The sequence below is a fragment of the Branchiostoma lanceolatum genome, chromosome 13 (genome assembly GCF_035083965.1).
Source record: "Branchiostoma lanceolatum isolate klBraLanc5 chromosome 13, klBraLanc5.hap2, whole genome shotgun sequence".
NCBI lineage: Eukaryota > Metazoa > Chordata > Leptocardii > Amphioxiformes > Branchiostomatidae > Branchiostoma > Branchiostoma lanceolatum.
In genome coordinates, this window is record NC_089734.1 from 1,989,659 (window position 1) to 2,010,817 (window position 21,159).

Consider the following 21,159-nt stretch of genomic DNA (forward strand, 5'->3'; position numbering starts at 1 on the left):
TCGTAAAGTAGGAAATGTTTACTTTTATATTGCCTCAGTCCATTCCCAAACGGCTGTGTGGATTCTGTGGCGTTTATTGTGCGTGGCCAAATGATATACATTCACTTCATAATTCTTTTTGTAAAGAAAAATAAGAATGTTATATTTGTGGCGCAGTTTGACAATACAGGCTGTATCTTCTTCTCCCAGCTTGGTAGTTAAATTCTGGTTACAATGGGAATGCTAACCATGCGTCATTCTATCATGAGACATTGCAAGTTCTGAATGAATATCCATATATATATATTAAGTGTGTAGTACAGTTGAATTCAAAGCATCTCTCCCAGTGACGATAAATCTTGACTATAAAATCATAGCTTCCCAACAACAGATGAGTAAGGCAAGCTAGTATAAGCGGCCAAATCCTTCTTTCAGTACAGGACTTCTAAGTCTTAGTCTTAGTATACAGTAAAAACGTTACGCCTCCGACGACTTGCATTGTAATAGACTGTTACGATATCTTTAAATAATGTCATCAAATGTATCTAAAATCTGCTCAGCTTGGGCCTTAGATGAGTATAAGCGGCCAAATCCTTCTTCCAGTACAGTACTTCTTAGTCTAAGTCTCAGTCTACAGTTAAGACTTCACGCTCAAATGACTTGCATTGTACTAGACTGTTACGATATCTTTAGAAAATGTCATCAAATGTATATAGAATCTGACCAGATTGGGCCTTCGGTGAGTATAAGCGGCAAAATCCTTCTCCCACTACAGTACTTCTTAGTCTAAGTCTCAGTCTACAGTTAAGACTTCACGCTCAAATGACTTGCATTGTGCTAGACTGTTACGATATATCTTAAAAAAATGTCATCAAATGTATCTAAAATCTGATTGTATTGTCGCTTTCATGGCCCGCTGACTCACCTATGCCAGACATCTAACGTCTATAATCTTCAAAGTCGCCTCCAAGTCTGAAGAATGATTTGATGTAGATAAGAAGGTGCAAGGTCTATAACTTGAAACTATTTATCTAACTTCGGGATCATTTTTGAAAGGCCAACCTATTATAAGTATGCAGCACCATATCTAACAAGATATTTGACATGGATAGGAGGAAAATCATTGATATCGATGTGAGGCTTTTGAACTGCGCTTGGTGGTTTCGCATTGAGCTATTCTTATCAGATATGGACAATGCTATTAAGTACGTCTTATTGATCTTTAATGGTAATTGAAGTTTGTCTTTATACATTTCAAGTATGGCGGGTGTTCTTGCAATTAATTTTCATTTGTAAGAAAGTAATTATTGTCGGTAAACCTTTACTAATTCCTTGATGTTTCTTCTCATAATCTTTTATATCCATTTCATCAATTGATATTTGTCTCTGTTACTACAACTCTGGCAACAATCCATACAGCCTGCTACATCATTTGAGCTCCAAAGACGCACCGAGCAGTACATTCTATACAGTCATGCCAAAAGTTACTCATGCGCGCTTTTGAAAGGTTATGCTTCCATTCCGTGTAACACAAAAATCTGCTACGCATTGACGTCATACGTACCCGCAAGGTACCGCCATTTCGTTGCGTCAGACATCTTACGGGTCGCCTTAAAGTCTAATAACCACTTTTAAGATAAGGCAAAAACCTGAGTTATTATATTCCGATCTACAGCACTTGTGGCTGACTCAAGCGTTTAATCAACATTTTCGCCGTTTCAATCATGCGCGAGGAGAGAAATGCCAGAAGTTGCTGAAAGCACCGTGGGAGTCGGGATGGCCGTATCTGCAACAGATGCAAAAGGTCATCTCTGACGGAATCGCCGGCAAGCTCTACCCGGGTTGTTGGGTTTTAATACTTCACGTTTCTGCTTTAGTGCATGGATGTAGATTGCCTTACTATTGTGATGAACAAGACAATTGATGCATGAAGTGCGTGTGCTAGGATGCGTGGGCTAACGGTTACAATCCAGCAGATAATACCAACTTGTTTCTATTAAAACAACTCTTTAATCCTGCCAAGTATCCCTACTTTGTTGGTATGTCAAACGAAAATGTGGCTTTTCACCTTTTCTGGTAGGCTGGCAATCTGTTTCGGTAGGCTGGCTAATTTCTTATTTATTAGTAACCATGGTTCAACTATTTGTTAAACAAAATATAAAAGCTCAACAAGTTAGGTTTGAACTTTTCGGTCTGTTGATAACAAAAGAAAACAGGCTTGATTTCAGTGACCATGCCTGCAATGGGACATTACGAATGATATTGTACAGTTTCATATCGTAAATATTGTGGAAAGTCTTTATGATCCTACAAGACGCTTTTAACTCCATTTTCTTAGCAAGTTGAGCTTTTTGTAAGTAAGAAAAAAGATTCAGCCATTCCCATGTGCATAGACCATCTTTTTTCATCACAGCAAGAAAGCTTCTACCTGGATGATAAGACATCAGAAAGCAGCTTCACATTGGGATGATGATGTGATTTCAATGCCTACCATGGAACATTAGCGGCAAGATTGCACATTTTTACCCCATTGAAAGTGTGCAAACTCCGCCGGAACCTCGTCGTCATGGCGGTAAATCACCGGAATCGCCGCTGGAAAACCCTCAATGACGTGGAACCAACACGTTTGAAATGCAGATCGGCCCGAGCCGCACTTCTTCCAATTGTGCTTCCCCCTCGACCTTTTCAACACCGCAGGAGACGAGCTTTTTATGGCTCCATCAGTCACTATAATGTTATATGGTTCTCTCAGACTCAATGTATCATCGCGCCAGGACCGCTGGAAACAAGCTTAAGGTGTCGAACTGACTTAGAGAAATGTGCCGTTTCACGCTACTTCGCATGAGCTGGTGTGGAGGGTAATGCTTTTGTCATTTTCGCCGTAACTGCAACGAGTTAACTTAAGTTTTGCTGCAGTTTCTCTTACTTAAAGTTTAGTCATAGCAGCCTTTGGGGCTTCCCTATCGTAAACCCGCCACTAACTCATTTATAGAAAGTGTACCCTAAAGTTATAGACACCAAAGGTCTTTTTCCAGACAAAAATAACTAGTTGAAAAGCTGTAACCGTCAATGCAGTCGTTATACTTGTGCAGAAGAACCCCACTTACGCCCAAAGTCCCTACAGTATAATTACCTTTCTCTTATCTTCTACCACCATACTCCGCATACCACATGGTTTCAATGGGGAAGAAATATGGCCGTTCTAAAACCGTCACTCTGACAAATGAAAGTATTACTTCCCGGGGTAGTAAGTGGCATTTGGTGTGACACGTAACATACGGTACGTTAATCTACTCATCAGTCTTGTGCCTTTCCTTCGCCTGGAGAATTGCGAAAGCGGCAAGATTACGAGTCCACATGGCGAAATGCTAGCATAGAAACCTGCTATCCGACCAGATAAGCGTGCAGGAGGGTAAAACATGAGCATGTCATCCATCTCGTAGTCACATGTCTTTTCATGTTAATTACGTCTCCTGAGCTATAGAGATTATATTGTCAGGACGAAACGAACCTACCCGAGAATTAATGAGAACATCACGCGCACTATCTTTTCTGCCGGTTCTATCGCGTCGTCCATGCGGGAAAGCGATTGGTGATTTTGTAGCTTTCTCCTTCCGTAAGTCGTTTGTTACGCGTTGGATTTCTTTATTTCATACTCGATTACCTTCAAGCCGGGCGGAATTTATTTTACCGAGTACGTTATTTACTTTGTTCATTCCCGACCTCTCCTTTTTTGTATTGACCACATTCGTATAAAGAGAGGTGTGGTTCAGGCCTAGCCTCTACCAGGTTCCACGAATCGATGGAAAGAATGGTATAAATTAAACAAATAGAGTGGATAGTATGCTAAGAGAGTCGGCAGCGGCGAGTATAGGGATAATAGGCGTTTCCCTCTCTCTGTAGCAAACTCCTTGAGCATACTATCCACTCTATTTGGCCAACTTCTACTTTTTCCCCATCGATCCGTGGATCCTGGTAGAGACTAGTTCATGTCAGCAGTATCGTTTTCTTATTAAATGCTCCCGTTCTTACATTATGCCACTACAGATGCACGGTATTGTTGCTGATAGAGGTTCCTTGGGTCAGGATTTAGGGAATACCAGTTCTTAAGGGCCCACTCCACTAGACGGCGATCGCGCTGCAATTCTCTGCGGCCTAGATTCGGACTTATATACTAGTAACCCTTGATTTCTTTATTTAAATATGAAGTATGACTAAAAAGACACCAAAATACACAGAGCGTAAAAGAGATTCACTTTTTTCAGCATTATGTCAAATCGTAGGTTGCAGCGCCATAGTAGGGGTATGGGGTACAATATTATCTCTTGGCAATATCATGGAACGTAATTATTCTATCCTTTCTGGGATACCTATATCGTTTAGGATCTAACAGCTCTGTGAATAATCAATCATATGAGAAGTTTCTAATTTGAACTTATATCTTACCACCATACATTTATGTAAATGTTATTACATTTATATCCACTTGACTGTTTGTATGTATAGATTAAGTAGACCTATCTTACCTCGCATCACTTTCCATCACACTTTATATTGGTTGAATTGTTTGAGCCCAAAGTTTTCATTCAAAATCAAGGCGACTAAACTCAGCTTTATTAATGTCATAAATCCAATTACGATCCTTTATTAGATCAGAGGACGGCTGCTGATCAGAGGACCTGACTGTCACAGCCCCCCGTTCACGCACCGGTGAACACGTGTGCTGCGTGGTTCCGTCTCTCCGCCTGACTGAGCCCGCTCCGTTAATCAAGACCACAGGGAATTCTTAAAAGGTCTAAGACTTATTATCGAAGTTTCGATTACAACAGAGTTCAACTTTGTTCAATCAGTATTCATTATAAGAACTTTCTGTCCTTGGCATTCATACCCTGACTGCTGTTGTCTGTTTGTTGAGCACTATTTCAACGCGTAATAAGCCAAACCAAGAGAACAATTACAACGCACGGTTATTACAGAGTTGCTGAAAGGTATAGAACTTAGAATGGACATTTAGACCACCATAGAGGTCAACGCGGTGCAATCAGTACTCATTATTAGGACTTTCCGTACTTCGCATTCATCCACCGAAAGTTATAGACACTGCTGTTGTCTACTAATTCAACTGGCTGTATTGGTTAAGTGAGCATGTATCTAACTTATCGCTTTGTTGAGCAATATTACAACGGTTATTACATAGTTTTTTTGAAAAGTTAATAAGGACATATGAACCACCGTAGAGGTCAACGCGGTGTAATCAGTATTCATTATTAAGACTTTCCGTACTTCGCATTCATCCACCGAAAGTTAGAGACACTGCTGTTGTCTACTTATTCAACTGGCTGTATTGGTTCAGCGAGCATGTATCTAACTTATCACTTTGTTGAGCAATATTACAACGGTAATTTCATAGTTTTTTGAAAACTTAGTATGGGCATTTGAACCACCATAGAGGTCAACGCGGTGTAATCAGTATTCATTATTAGACCTTTCCGTTCTTGGCATTCATCCGCTGAAAGTTATAGAGACTTTTGTTGTCTACGAATTTTACTGGCTGCATTGGTTCAGCGAGCATGTATCTAACTTATCACTTTGTTGAGCAATATTACAACGGTTATTACATAGTTTTTTTGAAAAGTTAGTATGGACATTTGAATCACCATAGAGGTCAACGCGGTGTAATCAGTATTCATTATTAGGACTTTCCGTCCTTGGCATTCATCCGCTGAAAGTTATAGAGACTTTTGTTGTCTACTAATTCAACTGGCTGTATTGGTTCAGCGAGCATGTATCTAACTTATCACTGTGTTGAGTAATATTACAGCGGTTATTACATAGTTCTTGGAAAACTTAGTATGGACATATGAACCACCGTAGAGGTCAACGCGGTGTAATCAGTATTCATTATTAGGACTTTCCGTCCTTGGCATTCATCCGCTGAAAGTTATAGAGACTTTTGTTGTCTACTAATTCAACTGGCTGTATTGGTTCAACGAGCATGTATCTTATTACTTTGTTGAGCAATATTACAACGGTTATTACATAGTTTTTTGAAAAGTTAGTATGGACATTTGAACCACCATAGAGGTCAACGCGGTGTAATCAGTATTCATTATCAGAACTTTCTGTCCTTGGCATTCATCCACCGAAAGTTATAGACACTGCTGTTGTTTACTAATTCAACTGGCTGTATTGTTTCAGCGAGTATGTATCTAACTTATCACTTTGTTGAGCAATATTACAACGGTTATTACATAGTTTTTTGAAAACTTAGTAAGGACATTTGAACCACCACAGAGGTCAACGCGGTGTAATCAGTATTCATTATTAGACCTTTCCGTTCTTGGCATTCATCCACCGAAAGTTAAAGAGACTACTTTTGTTTACTAAATTTAGCATTGGTTTAGCGCGTATGTCTAACATATCGCTTTGTTGAGCAATATTACAACGATTATTACAGAGTTGTTGAAATGTCTAAAACTTAGTATTGACGTTTGGATCACCATAGAGGCCAACGTGGTGCTATCAGTATTAATTATTGGAATAATGGCATTCATCCGCCGAAAGTAATAGAGACTACTGTTAATAGCATAAAGCTTGTCTTGAACTAATCTTCTTTTGTAGACTACGTCAAGACATCCTAAATTGTCTTAACCTCATTAACATATCTATTCAGAGTTTGGGTATAAATCTGGTTTTCCAGTCCTTATCGTTAGTCACTGACGTAAGCCAGTGGATACCGTCTGAAACGTCTAACAGTTTCAGAAATTTTATCTAGTTGCCTGTCAGTGAGTAACTATTTGTGGCGTACCGGCTGCTGTTGTCTACTTATTTTACTGGTTGCACTTTGTTGAGCAATATTAAAACGGTTATAACACTGTTGTTAACGAAGGTATAAAACTTTGTATGGACATTTGAAGCACTAGAGAGGCAAATGCTGTGCAATAGGTAATCATTATTAGAACGTTTCGTCCTTGGCATTCATCCACCAAAAGTTATAGAGGCTGCTATACTGTCTACTGATTTTACTGACTGCATTAGTTATGAATTAGGATCTAGGTTATGATCCACGTAGTTATGATCGTATGTATATTTTGTAGATGAATAAATAACTTTCTTAATATATCTAGTGATTTTACATCCCGAAGAAAGTATTCACAGTTGTAATAGTTGAGCGTGCACCTATCGTAGTTAATGAGTTATATTAAAACGGCTGTTACGGAGTCGTTGATGATATGAGGTGTCAAAAGGGGTGGATTGCTGGTTTTATCATCGTAAGGACGTCGTAGTAGAGAATGCCACAGTACATAATTTCAAAGCCTAAAATGATTCATAGTGGGGAAGCATAATTTCCATGAATACTTTCATGAGGTTGATAAAAAAAACCTGAAAACAAAGTTCACAACCAAATGTAGTTTACCTTGTCAACGTGATACCGTGTTGACAACTGGCCACTGAAATGTCGGCGCGGTGAACAACACTTGAATGTGTACAAGCAACTTTGTTATCAATTCAATGCTGACACAGATTAAGAGCAAAAGACTTTTGAGTTTTTTTAAAGATTCTTTATTACCAAGAAGAAAACATAGTTTGTGATTAATTGTCACTGTACAGAGAGGTTGACCAATAGTTTGTCTTCCGTTCTAGGCCTAACGACACATACCACCGTCCCGTTCCTCGGCCTGAAACTGCGGATGGTACAAGCTGAAGGACTTGACATACAGTAGGCTCTCGTTGGTATGTACATTGTATCTTTTTAAAACGCTGTGACGCATGTGTGTAAAAGTAACGATCTAGAAGCCGCAGGAGGACGACTTACGACAAGCTGGTTTATTAGGAGCTCGGTGTTAATGGAGCCGACTAAGCTTCATTGTGCCGTAGACATCAATAAAGCGAGGGTTGACATATTGCTTTGGTCGCTCAAACCGTGCAGATGACACTATTGGGGCTTAGATGGTGTCCATAAAAGTGTGTATGGCGTCCATTCTAGCTCAGGTGCTGTGACAAACTGCTGGAACTGTCATCAGATGGTATCGCGGAGAATGTTTTTGTACATTGAAGGCGTCAAAGGTGCTGGCTCTAGCGAGGTTCAGGTGGGCGCCACTGCAGAAAAACAGGAGATAGATAGAGAATGAATACATCTTATTGGTCGACAGTTGTGATGGTACTATGTGTGACAAGAATTACAAACGCGATTAAAACAGTAGCACTCGTCTATTCTAAAACTATGTCTACGAGAATATGGACGAAATGGCGAATTGAAATTGTGTATGTCAAACGTTTATGTTTTTAAGCAAGTAAGAAAGCATGATACTGTATCATTTTATTAACCGCTGCAGATGTCTTGACCTTAGACCGCAGATGTGTAGTCGAGATATGACATAATTGTATTAAAAATGTCTGTGCTTGTCTTTGGTGTGGGTACAGTAGATTTACATGTGACCATATTTACTAGAGATGCTATTAGTTTTATTGTACACCAGGGATGACATAAAATAGAGAAAAAATGGTCAGGCTTTTGGCATGCGAGCTAAGGTAGCCTGAATGTCAAACAGGGTGAAGGTAAAGCCTGAAATTAAACGGAATTACACCCAGGCTACCTTGCCAGCGATTGGCTCTGTCAAAGCCTGTTTGAAAAAATTCTATGACGTCAAAATCGTACTATGATCTGTGACGAATATGACCGCGTCGTTATCACTCGTCGTAGATCATCGTACGACTTTGATTCAGTGGGATTTTCAAGCAAGCTGTTTTTTAGAAGCCTTGACCGACAAGGATCCTTCACAACGTAGGTGGATTTTGTACGACATATGCGCGACGACCCCAAGAATGACTTCCGTTTGCGATCGTGCGACGGTCGTACGACTTAATATGTAACCGTGTCGTAAAAAAACAAACAAACATGCTGCTGTACCAACCTCAACCACGACCAGCTCCGGCGTCGATCTCCGTGAGTACGCGTGGATGATCCACGCTATCGCCACGACAACAATCACCACGGCAACCAGTATCCCAATGATCACCTCGGTCTCCAGCGCCTGCGCAGAACGGAATCTGCGCACGACCTGGCTCGGCTCGCCGGCGTCCGCCATCTTGTCGGTCAAGTCATCGTCCTTGATTTTTTCCACGTTCTGCACGCGGCTGGACTTCGGTTTAACCACCTGTAGCGGCGCGTCTAAATTGACGTCATCCCGTCTGTCTGCCTCCAGGCCGTCCCTCAGTCCTGCTTCTAGTTCGTCCCTGCGTCCAGTGTAGGAAGCATCTAAGGCTTTAGGTGGTGGCTGTGGTGGCTGTTGTGGTGGTGGTTCTCTTGGCTTTGACGAGGTTATTGTTTCCGATGGCGAGACCTCCTCTTCGCATTTCTTGGTCACTGCCTGGGAAGAAAATGTGAAGTCTATGTTAAACAATATTATCCTGATAACATCACTGCTTTAAACAATAAAGTCATTGATGCAATTCAGTATATTTCAAGATATTTCAACCAATTTAATGTGATTGGGAGATAAGGTACTTCAACGTTATAAGCAGAAAGTATATGATGAATGACGACATTTATTGTCCGTACATTCCCACTCGGCGAAGTAAAGATCACAACGAAAAATAGTTTACAGAAAACAGATACATGTAGACATGGTCAAGCATGCATAAGACCCATAATATACTTTAATCTATGTAAAGATGTAGAGTGACAAATATTGTGGATACCTCCTGGTCACAACCAGCATCAACCCATTGTTGTCTCTTGCGGTCGTATCCATCCGAGCACCTAGAAAGGATGGGGAACGGTTAGCACCAGTTCCTCAATCTGATATCATTAACCCGATATGATAGTTCTGTCCCGTCTAAAAAAAAAATCCAATAAGATGTTGAAGAAGATATATCAACGCGGACTAAAGCACGATGATTATTTTCTTGTCATTACTTTGCAAGTTGACTGGGCATAGAGTGAACACGGGACTGTTAGTAAAATACAACGGTGATACGTTATCTATGGATGCAACATTTGTAGGACGCTGGTCCATTAATATTGGGGTTTTGTGGTAGTCACAGAGTAAAAAGTAGTCTAAGCCATTAACTTTCATGTTGTTTTTGTAAGATCAGCGACATGTGCATATTTCTGAAAATAGCTGGATATCAGAATGGCGTCCTGAAGGTCACTCCTTGTGTCTATTTACCTTTAGCGCTTTAGTCTTTTACAAATGACCCTTCTCACGCAAAAAAGCGATTCCCTGCACTTTTGGCTGAATGCTAGTCTGTCATTGCAATCGGCTCAAATAAATGGCCCGAGCCTTACATTGATGAAAGTTTGTTCATGCCCTTCTACTTCTTTATCAACATCCATTTGTTGAAAATGAATGTCCATCAAGGCAACTGCACATTTGAAATTGAACCGTCGAACACAATTTTCCCCTACCACTACTATTGGAGAAAGTAGATGACATAGACCTGTTTAACTCATACATGGGTAGAAATACGTTCAACCTCTGATAAAGCCTATCTTTGGCCGCTGCCCTTTGCAAAGGGATCCATCTACAGGTCATAGCGCTCAGACCGAATCCTTTGAGGCGATACATCATGAGAGGGAAGGTAAAAGGTTGCGCTTTACTTGACCCATGCTGTTGAAAAGATGTGCGACCAGACGATAAGGACTGCAGGGCGTATTAATAGCGGTTCTACCAGGTCTACAGGCCTAGGTTGGGATCTAGTGGTATTGGAGACAAAGCCGGCTTATCGCCGGTAGAGTGAATGGTAATACCGCGCACGATTTGTAGCCCGTATCTTTCTGAAAGGTTTTGAGGCAACAGGTTAGCCCGCTGGCTCTTGAGAGGGTATGGAGAAAGTGGATACGGCCATTGAAGCACTTCAATGAGATCTAAGAGCGTAAAAAGTTTGCGTGTTCTACAGAGACGCGAGGTTTGTTTGAACTTTTGCCAGGTTTAATGTCCGAGAGGTATGTTCTGTGTGGGCTGCTGGCAGGTCTGGGTCAGGAAGGGTAACTCCCGGTGGCGTCATACCTAAGATTACACGGGAATCACGGCCCGGAGCGATACAGGGAAGGCCAGACCTTTTCACATGTGCGAGGTAAGTCGTGAAAAGGGAGCATGAAGTCGGCATCATGTTATTCTCTTGCCGATGATCAAACTCGTGCCCTTTGATCTAAACGAAAACACGCTCTGAATATATGATAAACTCACAATGGCCAACTTGCCCCACGTTAAAACCACAATTGGCCAAACATGCATCATAGTCGTAAAAAATATCGTAAAAACTGTTATTTCAGTGGTGTCAGACAATAACTGACTTCAATGTCAAGGCTGCTGGATCCTGTGTACTTTACTTTTGGATAACCTCAAATTCTTTACTGTTCCGAGGGGACTACTATCAACAATTTAGCATCCAATTATTTTATATAGTTAGTACAAGATTTTACTGCCTTAGATAGCAAATATTGGTTGTGTTTTATTAATGACTCACATTTTAACGGCGACGCACCAGCCACACTGGAAGCCTATCCTCCCGTTAAGACAGCTCCAACAGTCGGTGAACTGGCTACAGGCTGCAGTAATCGAACCACGAGATAGAATAAGATCATAAGCAAACCGATGAGATTAATGAAATGGGGCAAAGAAGACTATAGATGTCATTCAAACATCATATTCTCCAAACAAACAAAGTAATGCCAAACTTTGAAATGTGCACATTTACGGTAAGATAAACTCTGAGCCCTTTAAAACACATTTTAAATGAAATATGAAGCTATCTTTGAAATGTTCATATCTTAAACTTAATAGTTATACTCTGTACAAATGCAAAGAAAAGTGTGGATATTGCAGACTCGTGTTTCTTAGCTCCACCATTACTGTTAATCATAAACTTGAACTATTGCGTTCGGAACCTTCACTGACGTCATTGATACGTCAGTAACGCTGGGTGATTGAAAACCACCTAGGGTTTATTGTATTTTGAACCACTCTCTTCACAAGGATTGCACGTCAGAAGTACTTACTTGGGAGGGGAGATAAGAGTAAGACTGAGCGACTTTTGACCTTCTGGAGCTGCAGGTCCAGTGTGTGATACTCGTACACCGTCTTTCTGTGCACGTCTGTGGAAATTTAAGCATGTTTGAACGTCAAGGTTGGAGTAGTTCAAAGACGGGAATACCTCACAACGTAAAAAGTTATATCCAGGGATAACATTACAGCATGGTGTTTTATGCACGGTTACAGTGATCAAAGGCAACATCCTACTGATTTTTGTGCTATCTCTACTGCAGTAGTTCCCAGCTTTAAATGAAAGACCAACTGTTGTTCTAAATCAAATTTTAGCAATCTAACACGTTAACTACATCCTACGAAATGCTGTTTGTTAGCTTTCGTTAGCTCTAAATGGATGTTCAACAACACTAGATAATTTTATTGTGCGAAATTACAGCTTCACAGTCTACAATGCTAGCCAGTAACGCAGAGGAAGTTGTACAGCTGTTACTGTCATGGTTTACGCCATTGTGAACGTTGAAGAATAAGAAGAAGAAAGGCACATTTATATGGGATCCGTGTGAGCTCGACGAAAATGGTGAAGGAGCTACATGTATAGATAAATGAGTGTTGTGTGTAAGATTCCGTACTTGCGATCGGGAGAAGTAGGATGTCGACCGTGTAGGCATCAGAGATCCCCACTCGTACCGGGTAGGAGGAGTCGTCTATCCGTGAAGTGGGGATGGGAACCTGCGATAGCAATATAAATGCAACATTAAGACAACTTATTGTCTAATCTATAACTCTTCTCTACACAAATGCATAGTCGTAGCTTTGGATTTTGATTTACCCTCAGTCTATCTGTATATCTCTCTATCTATCGACTCTATATGTATATGTATATATATATATACAACTGAGAATAATTCAGAATCCTAAGGTACGACTCCTATACGTATTCATTTGTCTACTGAAGATTTCTGGATACGTCGAATTGCGTATTCCTAGATTTTCACTTGCAAGAGAATTGTAATACCTGCTTATTGTATTATGCCTTTACCTTGTTATGCATTTTTAGCAGTGTCTGCGATTGTTTATAACGTTATATGGTAAAAGTTATATTCGTTACTTTACTTTAAACATAGAACAGATAGCATGCGGAAGTAGAGGTGACATTCAGTTCCCCCGACGTGCAGTTGCACATGCACACGCATCATAAGTGCTGCCGAAATGAATATTAAAACAAATCCCTGATGCCTTTGATGATTCAAAAGCACTTTGGAATTGATCCAACTCCAGATGAAGCTTGACACTCACTGTACCCAATCAAGATACCAACGTAAATTGTGCCGCGCACAATGCACTTTATCGTGGTACGATTGTGATGCAATTATGCTCCGCGAAGGTTACAAGAGGTTAGTTCAATGTTTTTTTTTTTCCTTTTTAAGTTTAGGAACTATTGTTTCCTTTCGGGCCCTTTAGGTTGTGTACCGTTTGTCATATTGTGTTGTGTTGAAAATCAGGGATCTATATGTGCTTTTAAGCTTATTCTCACTGATGGTGATAAAAGTGACGAAAATACAGTATTTTATTGGAACAAACCTCTTTATAGACAAATATGATCCGTCCATCGCTGCACAAGGTCACTTGGAACGTGAAGGATCCAGCTGCAAAAAAAGGGGACAAACTTTGTCTTTTTATTTTATACAGTTTTTCAAATGTAGTTGATTTCTCGTTCCAAATATCTTTAATGTAAAACATAACTAGATTCAAGTATGCCATGCAATCCTAAAATAAGACCAAGCATCGCTGCAGTGGTGGTTGCGTTCTTAGTTTATAATACACATTGTACTAGCTACAATATGAAAGGTCTACTCAGGACGGCATGAAGAGACTGTCGTGTATATTCATTCGCGTGTCATGGATGGATTGCAACCATGTTCTGCATGCATGCGTGTCCATGTGTTGGTTTGGTACTCACCATCTACATTATCCTCCAGTCGAACTCTGAACCACTCCACCGTTAACGTGGATCCTGAAACATAAATCAACACAACATCATTAATAACAAGCATGAAACATACTGAGAATGGGCTAGAAAACTCTCCTCTTAAGGCTATAGACGTGTACTTTACATGGTTTGATGTAGACCTGTGGTAATACTCTCCATTCTTTGACCATTTCCAGACGTATAACCATGTCGCGTAGGGCGGAATGGCGTGTACAGGACGTGAGTTCTCATATAAATTGCACGTTGCCTTGATCACCCCAGGCTTATGGTTCTTGCAAATGGGATAATCCAGACATTGGTCTCTAGACTTGGCAATGACCAGAGGTACATTCAATCACATGCGTACAGTCATTGGAATTCTCCACATGAAGAGAAAACCCCAGCAACACTCTGAAATATAGTAGAAATGGTAGTTTAATATAGGAGCCTGACCTTAAATTGGCATTGCGCCAGAAAATATCAGACCCTGATAGCCCTGAACCCAGCAGAAAGTAGCTTTCAGTAAAGCTATCCATCTCTGCGATGCTCACTCCATGCTGGTTAAAGTTCGGTCATCTTATGTAGTCTTGGTGTTCTTGGGATAAGGCATAAGGTTGATCAAAATGGAGAAAAGATATTCCTGTTTATCGTCATGATAAAGCTCATATCAGACCTTATAATTTTGTTTTGTTGCGATCTATGCACGGTGTACATGTACGAGTACTTTCCGAGTATAGGTTAGGCTCAAACATGTTCTGGACGTTTGTTTTGGCGTTTTGTATCGTGTTTTTTTTTTTAATTTGGTTGGAGTGCGGTTGGCTGGAGGATGAAAAGAAAAACTGACAAAATATGCACGATGAAGCTATTGATACTCCTATAGGTTGTCTTGAATTCTCACGATAAGTTAACTTAAGAAGTTAACGCGGTGGCTGTTTTGGTCGTCTCCGCAGCTACCTGTATGATGAACATTCCCATTCCTAGTCCTCCCAATAAAAACGACATTTGTAATTCACGCTGCGTCAACCCCTCCCTCCATTTAATGTGTCAACCTCTCCGGAATCCCCGGCGGGCCGTTTAGAGAGGTACTTTCCCGGCTCCACTGAGATGGAAAATGGACGAACCGAAAGGATAACGGTTCAATCCACCTCTTGGCCCCCACGGTGACCCATAACTGTCTCAGGTGATTTAGGGGAGGAAAAATTGTCTTCAAGACATCGTCCCCATTCTGCCAACAGGTAAGACTTAAGAGATACCTAGAGATAACAATTACATTGCTAAGGCTGAGAAGGGGTTGATATGGGTGATCTAACGTCTTCTTCTTCCGTGATGTACAGGGGCAATGGGGGCATTAGCACCGTCGTGTATCACTTGTAATTACAAGTCTGGCACGGAACGTCCACAGGTGATCCCGATAGATGGTCAAACCATTACTTCAATCAAGTGCCGGATTTCTTCTCGCAAGCGGTGTCTTAAGTTGTCCAATGATGCTTCGCTAAGCTTGAGTTGTGTAGGTTTCTGTCACGTTTTAATCGAACAGCTTCTATTTGAGACAGAGATAAGTGTAGAAAAATATGAATTGAATAAAGGGATTTGTTCATGTTGATGATTACGATCATTATTGATCCAACACGATCATGTTTCGTCCCCGGGCGTTCCCTTTCACTGCGGTAATTTTCTATCAAAAGATTTATCCATTCCTAAATTGCCCATTGATCGCGTAGGTTCTGCTGCAGTAATTGATTTCTATCGACATGCCGTAATGGAATCCCTCCTCTGGGATGGATGGTGTCCTTTGTGACTGTAGAAAATGCCTATGTAGGACCTGTTCTCAATCGTCATCAACAATCACTCTATAGGAAATACGGGAATAACTCATCTTATTTTAATATTGTCATGTTTATATTAGCAAAACTGAGGTCTTGCTTTACATTGATTATGGAGAGGTCAAACTGCCATCCAAATGGAAAAAAAAGTGGGTTCACTGGAATGTTCCACTAAATCATTCAGTCTTCTTCAGCTCTATTTGACCCAATAGCTCTGGTGTGTTGGAGTGTATCAGTATTCTTATAGCGAGCCGGATTACGTTGTGAGAGGAGCAAAGGAAGAGATTTCTATAAGGGCGCACCGACATTCTGAACTTATGTGCGGGGCAATGCCGACTTACAACAACCTTTGACCCATTAATGGCGTCGCACGTGAGAAAAGCCACGTGTCCGGAGCAATTGTTCTAAGAGCTGTAGATTCCTAATGAGAAATAAACTGTTCCCCAAGTCAGAAAAAATTCACATCGGAATTTTCGACCGAATCAATTGGTCGTTATTAGCTATTTGACCCAGCTGAATATTCCGATGAGTCAATTTGACTAGTTGGGAAACCTTTTTCTAATTACTTACCGTTGTCTCTGTACCGTACCGCAGACATGGGGTCTAGCGTGGCGTCGAAGTTCGCCATGAGCGGTGCGATGTACTGGGTAGAGGCCATCGACTCCATAAGTAGGGATCCAATGGAGAGAAACCCTGCAGGATACAAATTGTATGTCGTGTCTTTTAATCTGTAATTTGTCAATGTCATGAAGACATCTTATCCACAAAAACATGCAATAGTCATGCCTTCAAGTCCTAAAGCCATCAATCCTAAATTGAGGTGTTAAAGAAAACGTGTCTTTCTCTAGAACTATCTTAGAGTTGAAATTGTTACCATCGAGTTATGTAGAAGTATCCGTATTAGATAGCTTTTATACAAGGCTTACATCTATATGAACGAGGGTTAGATGGGACAGGTCGTTCAGTGTAATATAACCAGCTGATGCCGCGTGCCTGCAAAGCTGATGTGTTACGCCAAAGGGTGGTTATACCAGCCATACAGATACAGATGCAGGAAACATATTTAAGAGCAAAATAAAATCAGTGGACATCTGGACCAGGAAGAGTGAAGATGTCACCACAAATCTTTACAGCACGTCTGCCTGGTTTGTTACAAGCTTCAGATTTGCCTTCTATAACCACAATTGATTTGCATTGCGTTGGTAGCTTTTCGACCCTTGGACCAAACGGGGAGGTGGCATTCTATCTGCACCTTTCATCTTAGGGTCCTAATCTGCAGGATTTCTGCTTGGACAACTTTCCAATTTCACGTTATTTGGCTATCAACGTGGCATCTTGAAGTCCTCGATAAAAAGCTGATGTACTGTGACCACTGCTGTGACGTCATCACCACATTATAGATCGTAATCTTGACGTTCAGAACTTAGAGAATGTGGATAGATTTACCTTCCATCGCTATGGACACGTTTCTGATGGGATGACCGTAAAACGGAAAGTCAAACGACGTTCTGATGCTCTGTAAAAGTTCATAGCAAAGGTTACGTCGATGAAGATTAAACATCCAGGTAATAAGATACACCAAAGAAGCAGTTACTCAAACAACTGGATATGATTTTGGAAACGGTCAGACGTTTCAAGTAGCATCCACTACTTTTCGTCAGTGACTGTGAGCAAGATCAGTTGAACAGCAGGTTTATAACCACGAACTATGAATTGATATGCAAATAAGGAGAAGGCAGATTTTTAGATAGTCCAATAGAAAGCAAATTAGACAACTCAAGACAAGGTTGAAGTAAAAGGGGACAATAGCTCCTATTGTTTTAATATAGGAGCTAAAGCTGGTTTGCCCCAAGGCTATGTCCCAAGTGCCAGACAGTTCCACCCTTAGCCCTCCTTTCCTGTTGAGGGTTGGATTGTATATCCTCTCATATATTGGAAAGGTTAATAGCAAAGGTAATAGCAAAGGTTAATCAGAATTGACTTTCATGGCATACATATTATGTATCTTTTACTGCCGTACAAGGCGTGAACACATCAACATGTGCACTAGTCAACTTGCTTTTGTTCTTCAAAATATTTGTATCGATAATTGATAAGACAAATGTGACTGCAGAATACAGTTATAATCATATTCTGCAGTCATAATTGAATGAATTAGTTAATCAATAAGGACCGATACGGTTGCTGATCCATATCTGTTAACCTTTTCTACATTTTAAAGTTTGCAGATGTGAATTCCTCCAGGACTGTTATGAAAACGGATTTGATTTCATCTAAAACCGTTATCAAATGAACCACAGAACCCTAAATCTTGTCACGTAGTGTAAAAGCAGTTTCTTACCTTATAAACAGTTTTATTTCGTCTAAAACCGTTATAAAATAAACAGCAAAGCTCGTATTCTTATTACGTAGTCCAAAACTAGCTTTTTACCTTATAAAGAGTTTTATTTCCTCCAAAAACGGTTATAAATTTAAAATGAAGCACAGAGCCCGTTTTCCCCTCACTTAGTCTACAAGTTATCACTAAAAAGTACCTTACCTCATGAAGAGTTTTATTTAGTTTAAAACCATAATAGAATGAACTGCAATGCCCGTATTCCCCCCACGTACTCTATACATTTACATCATCACTTAAAAGTATTTTCTTACCTTGTCCTGCACTTCGGTTTCCGGTAGGCCCGTGGCGACGGTTACCCAGCGTTCTCCGGGGTCGAGGTCTACCCAGAATCCTCCTCCGGGAGGAAATGAGGCGATGTAGATGGGTTGGTAATACTCACGGCGGCTCTGGAGCCAAACAAAGAATGGTAGAAGGTGACACAAACTTATCAGCTTTCAATTTGTTTGCCAAGCGAAAGTTACGATGTTTAACTCGTCTGTGACGAGGGTCTTTGTTCAAGGCTTAGAAATAATTGAGTTTCTCGACTTCAGTTGAACTTGGCCTTCAATAATTTCGTTATGAAAGGAACTGCCAGGTGTTATTACCCTCATATCATGCTTCCCAATTAAAATCGTGACTTTTTCACTCCGAGACGTCAATTTCATGTCTCCCGTCGAGGCAGCTGCGTGTTGGGGTCGGGGGAAGTGATTGGGTGTACGATCTTCTCCATGCATCATCCGGGGTCTCTTTCATTCTTCCCGTCATCCTCTGGGACGTTTCGGAAATTACATCCTGACAGACGACACTCGCGTGCCCCGGGCTCCCCGTCTAGCACGTACTTTATTGCCCCGGAAGAAAACCCCCATGTAATATGCATGTTTACGACGCATCTCGACCGTGGGGAATTGAAATTAGAAACTCGTTCGTATTAATCCTAACGCTTGGCATTGGTCCAGCTTACAAGGTGAACACCGAGAATACATTAGTTTTCTCACATGTGTAACACTTTATATCGGGGATCGCGAAGATTACTTAGAGTGAAATCCCTGCAGCTGCTTCAGTGTTTTACGATATTAAAATTTTGATGCCGGCCTAGATTTGATTATATCTGGCCATATATTTTAAAAGGAATGCGGCGATCTTTCATCTTTGTGGCCCCATGTATTCCACTGTCCTTCAGATGACCCGGATGTTCAGATTACTAAGGCTTACTTTTTGTCCTTGTTCAAAGTAAACCGTGTGATATCGATATACTGGCTGGTTAATGGGTTATGGCTGCACACCATAGACTCTATAATAGAATAGAATCAAAGAGAATAGAGTAGAATGGAATACAAGAAGAGTAGAGTAGACCAGGAGAAAATAGAATCGAATAGATAAGAATAGAATAGAATTGGATGGAATGAAAAAAAAGCAGAAAAAAGAAGAGAATGTATTTGTTCGCACGTCTCCCTCTGTATGTATGTATGTATGTACGTATGTATGGCTGTGAGTGTTTGTACATGTGTGTTTGCGTGCATATGCGTTCATGTGTGTGTGCGTGTATGTATGTGTGCGTGTGAGTGTGTGTGTCTCTGTGTGTGTGTGTGTGTGTGTGTGTGTGTGTGTGTGTGTGTGTGTGTGTGTGTGTGTGTGTTTGCGCGTGTGTCTGTTTCCTTTGATGTGCATGCAGTACGTTCGGTCATGTCAGTCCATGTCCCTTTTCAGTAAAGGTCGAAACGGTGCGGGGAAGGTATGTGGTTGTTTATTCATGGTCCTTCATTATTTTGGTACGTCAGATTGGCAGATTAAGGTCAAGGCTATAAGGAAAATGTGGCATGGCAGATGAACGAATAAATGTGTGGAAATGTATTAAACAAAGTATCCATTGCCATACAAGCTGCCTCATAGTGTTGTTTCTGATTCACGCACATTTTAAATGATAGAAACTTCTTTCGGTATGTATTTAGGCCAAAACGTCTTCCTTTGGTAATCCAGTAAGGGATGGGTTAGCCATGTTCGAAAAGCCAGCAGGGTACATTATAGCTATTTCACTTAATCATATACGTACTGTACGTTACGTAGACTAATTTATTGACTGAAGTGGTGCACCATATGCTTACAGTTTTCTGATATCTACCGGAAATAAAAAGCGATATAAAAGATGAGCATTCAATGGCGTATGTGCCGTGCAACAGCTGTATCAATCACATATGGCATTGCATAGTTAACTGATGTATCAAGTGACCCGAAAATATTACAATGGCCTGGAAAACTATCACAATGTCCTGGAAAACTATCACAATAGTACTTTTGCTTCACGTTATTCATAAACAACGACAGTAAAATCGTGCACCGGTACAGAGAACGTGCCCTTTTGCGTCAACGAAGTCAAGGTCACGCAGTAAGGTCAATGTCATATTGCCTTGGTAATGGTCGCTACTACATCGGAAATCTATAGATATGATTAGCTACAAACAATGGAATCCATGTTTGATTGTATCGTCGGAATAGTTGACGAGAAGGTCCCTTGGTAATTCTTTTTCTAAATATTTTATAAAACGTACTTTGTCCTTTGACCGACTGCCATATCAATGTATTCATTAGTATTATTCCCATTTCTGCTATTTTTAGCAACCAATATTCCTCGGGATTTCATATTCTATAGCCACTGGTGGCAATTGTTTCAAGAATCAATAATAGTGTATGGTATTCGTAGTTAAATAGGCTAAGATTGTTCGTTAAGGTCCATGGAGGCACAGTAAGCAGAGCCTCTGATTCTAGTGTGGCTTCTGCGAAAGCCCCATATGATAAAGCAATAGGACCGCAGACTCGCCTCAGGCCTACGCGAGATCAATCCGTCTGTAGAATTGCCTTCCTTCCATTTCCGGACGTCCAGATCGATACAAATTTCATTACATATTTGCAGAGTGATTGTGTTGGAATTGACCAGAGGGGATGGAAGGGAACCCCGGATCGAAATGGCTCCGACAAGTATTATTTCAATTTTTTCTAATATAAACATATGATTTGAACAAG

General features: G+C 40.7%; 1 protein-coding gene across 1 annotated transcript in view; it reads right to left on the minus strand.

Annotated features, from left to right (window-relative positions):
* Positions 1-7,514: 7,514 nt before the first annotated feature.
* The window catches only part of LOC136447579 (plexin domain-containing protein 2-like), a 32,065-nt gene continuing 18,420 nt past the window's right edge, over positions 7,515-21,159 (minus strand). Inside the window, exons 3-13 of the mRNA XM_066446581.1 lie at positions 18,414-18,548; positions 17,211-17,280; positions 16,335-16,457; positions 13,933-13,986; positions 13,554-13,618; positions 12,602-12,701; positions 11,984-12,079; positions 11,452-11,533; positions 9,682-9,742; positions 8,895-9,350; positions 7,515-8,079 (exon numbers count right to left, since the gene is read on the minus strand). Of these exons, the coding sequence (XP_066302678.1) occupies positions 8,056-8,079; positions 8,895-9,350; positions 9,682-9,742; positions 11,452-11,533; positions 11,984-12,079; positions 12,602-12,701; positions 13,554-13,618; positions 13,933-13,986; positions 16,335-16,457; positions 17,211-17,280; positions 18,414-18,548 (1,266 nt within the window). The 3' untranslated portion in view covers positions 7,515-8,055. The remainder of the gene's footprint in view (positions 8,080-8,894; positions 9,351-9,681; positions 9,743-11,451; positions 11,534-11,983; positions 12,080-12,601; positions 12,702-13,553; positions 13,619-13,932; positions 13,987-16,334; positions 16,458-17,210; positions 17,281-18,413; positions 18,549-21,159) is intronic.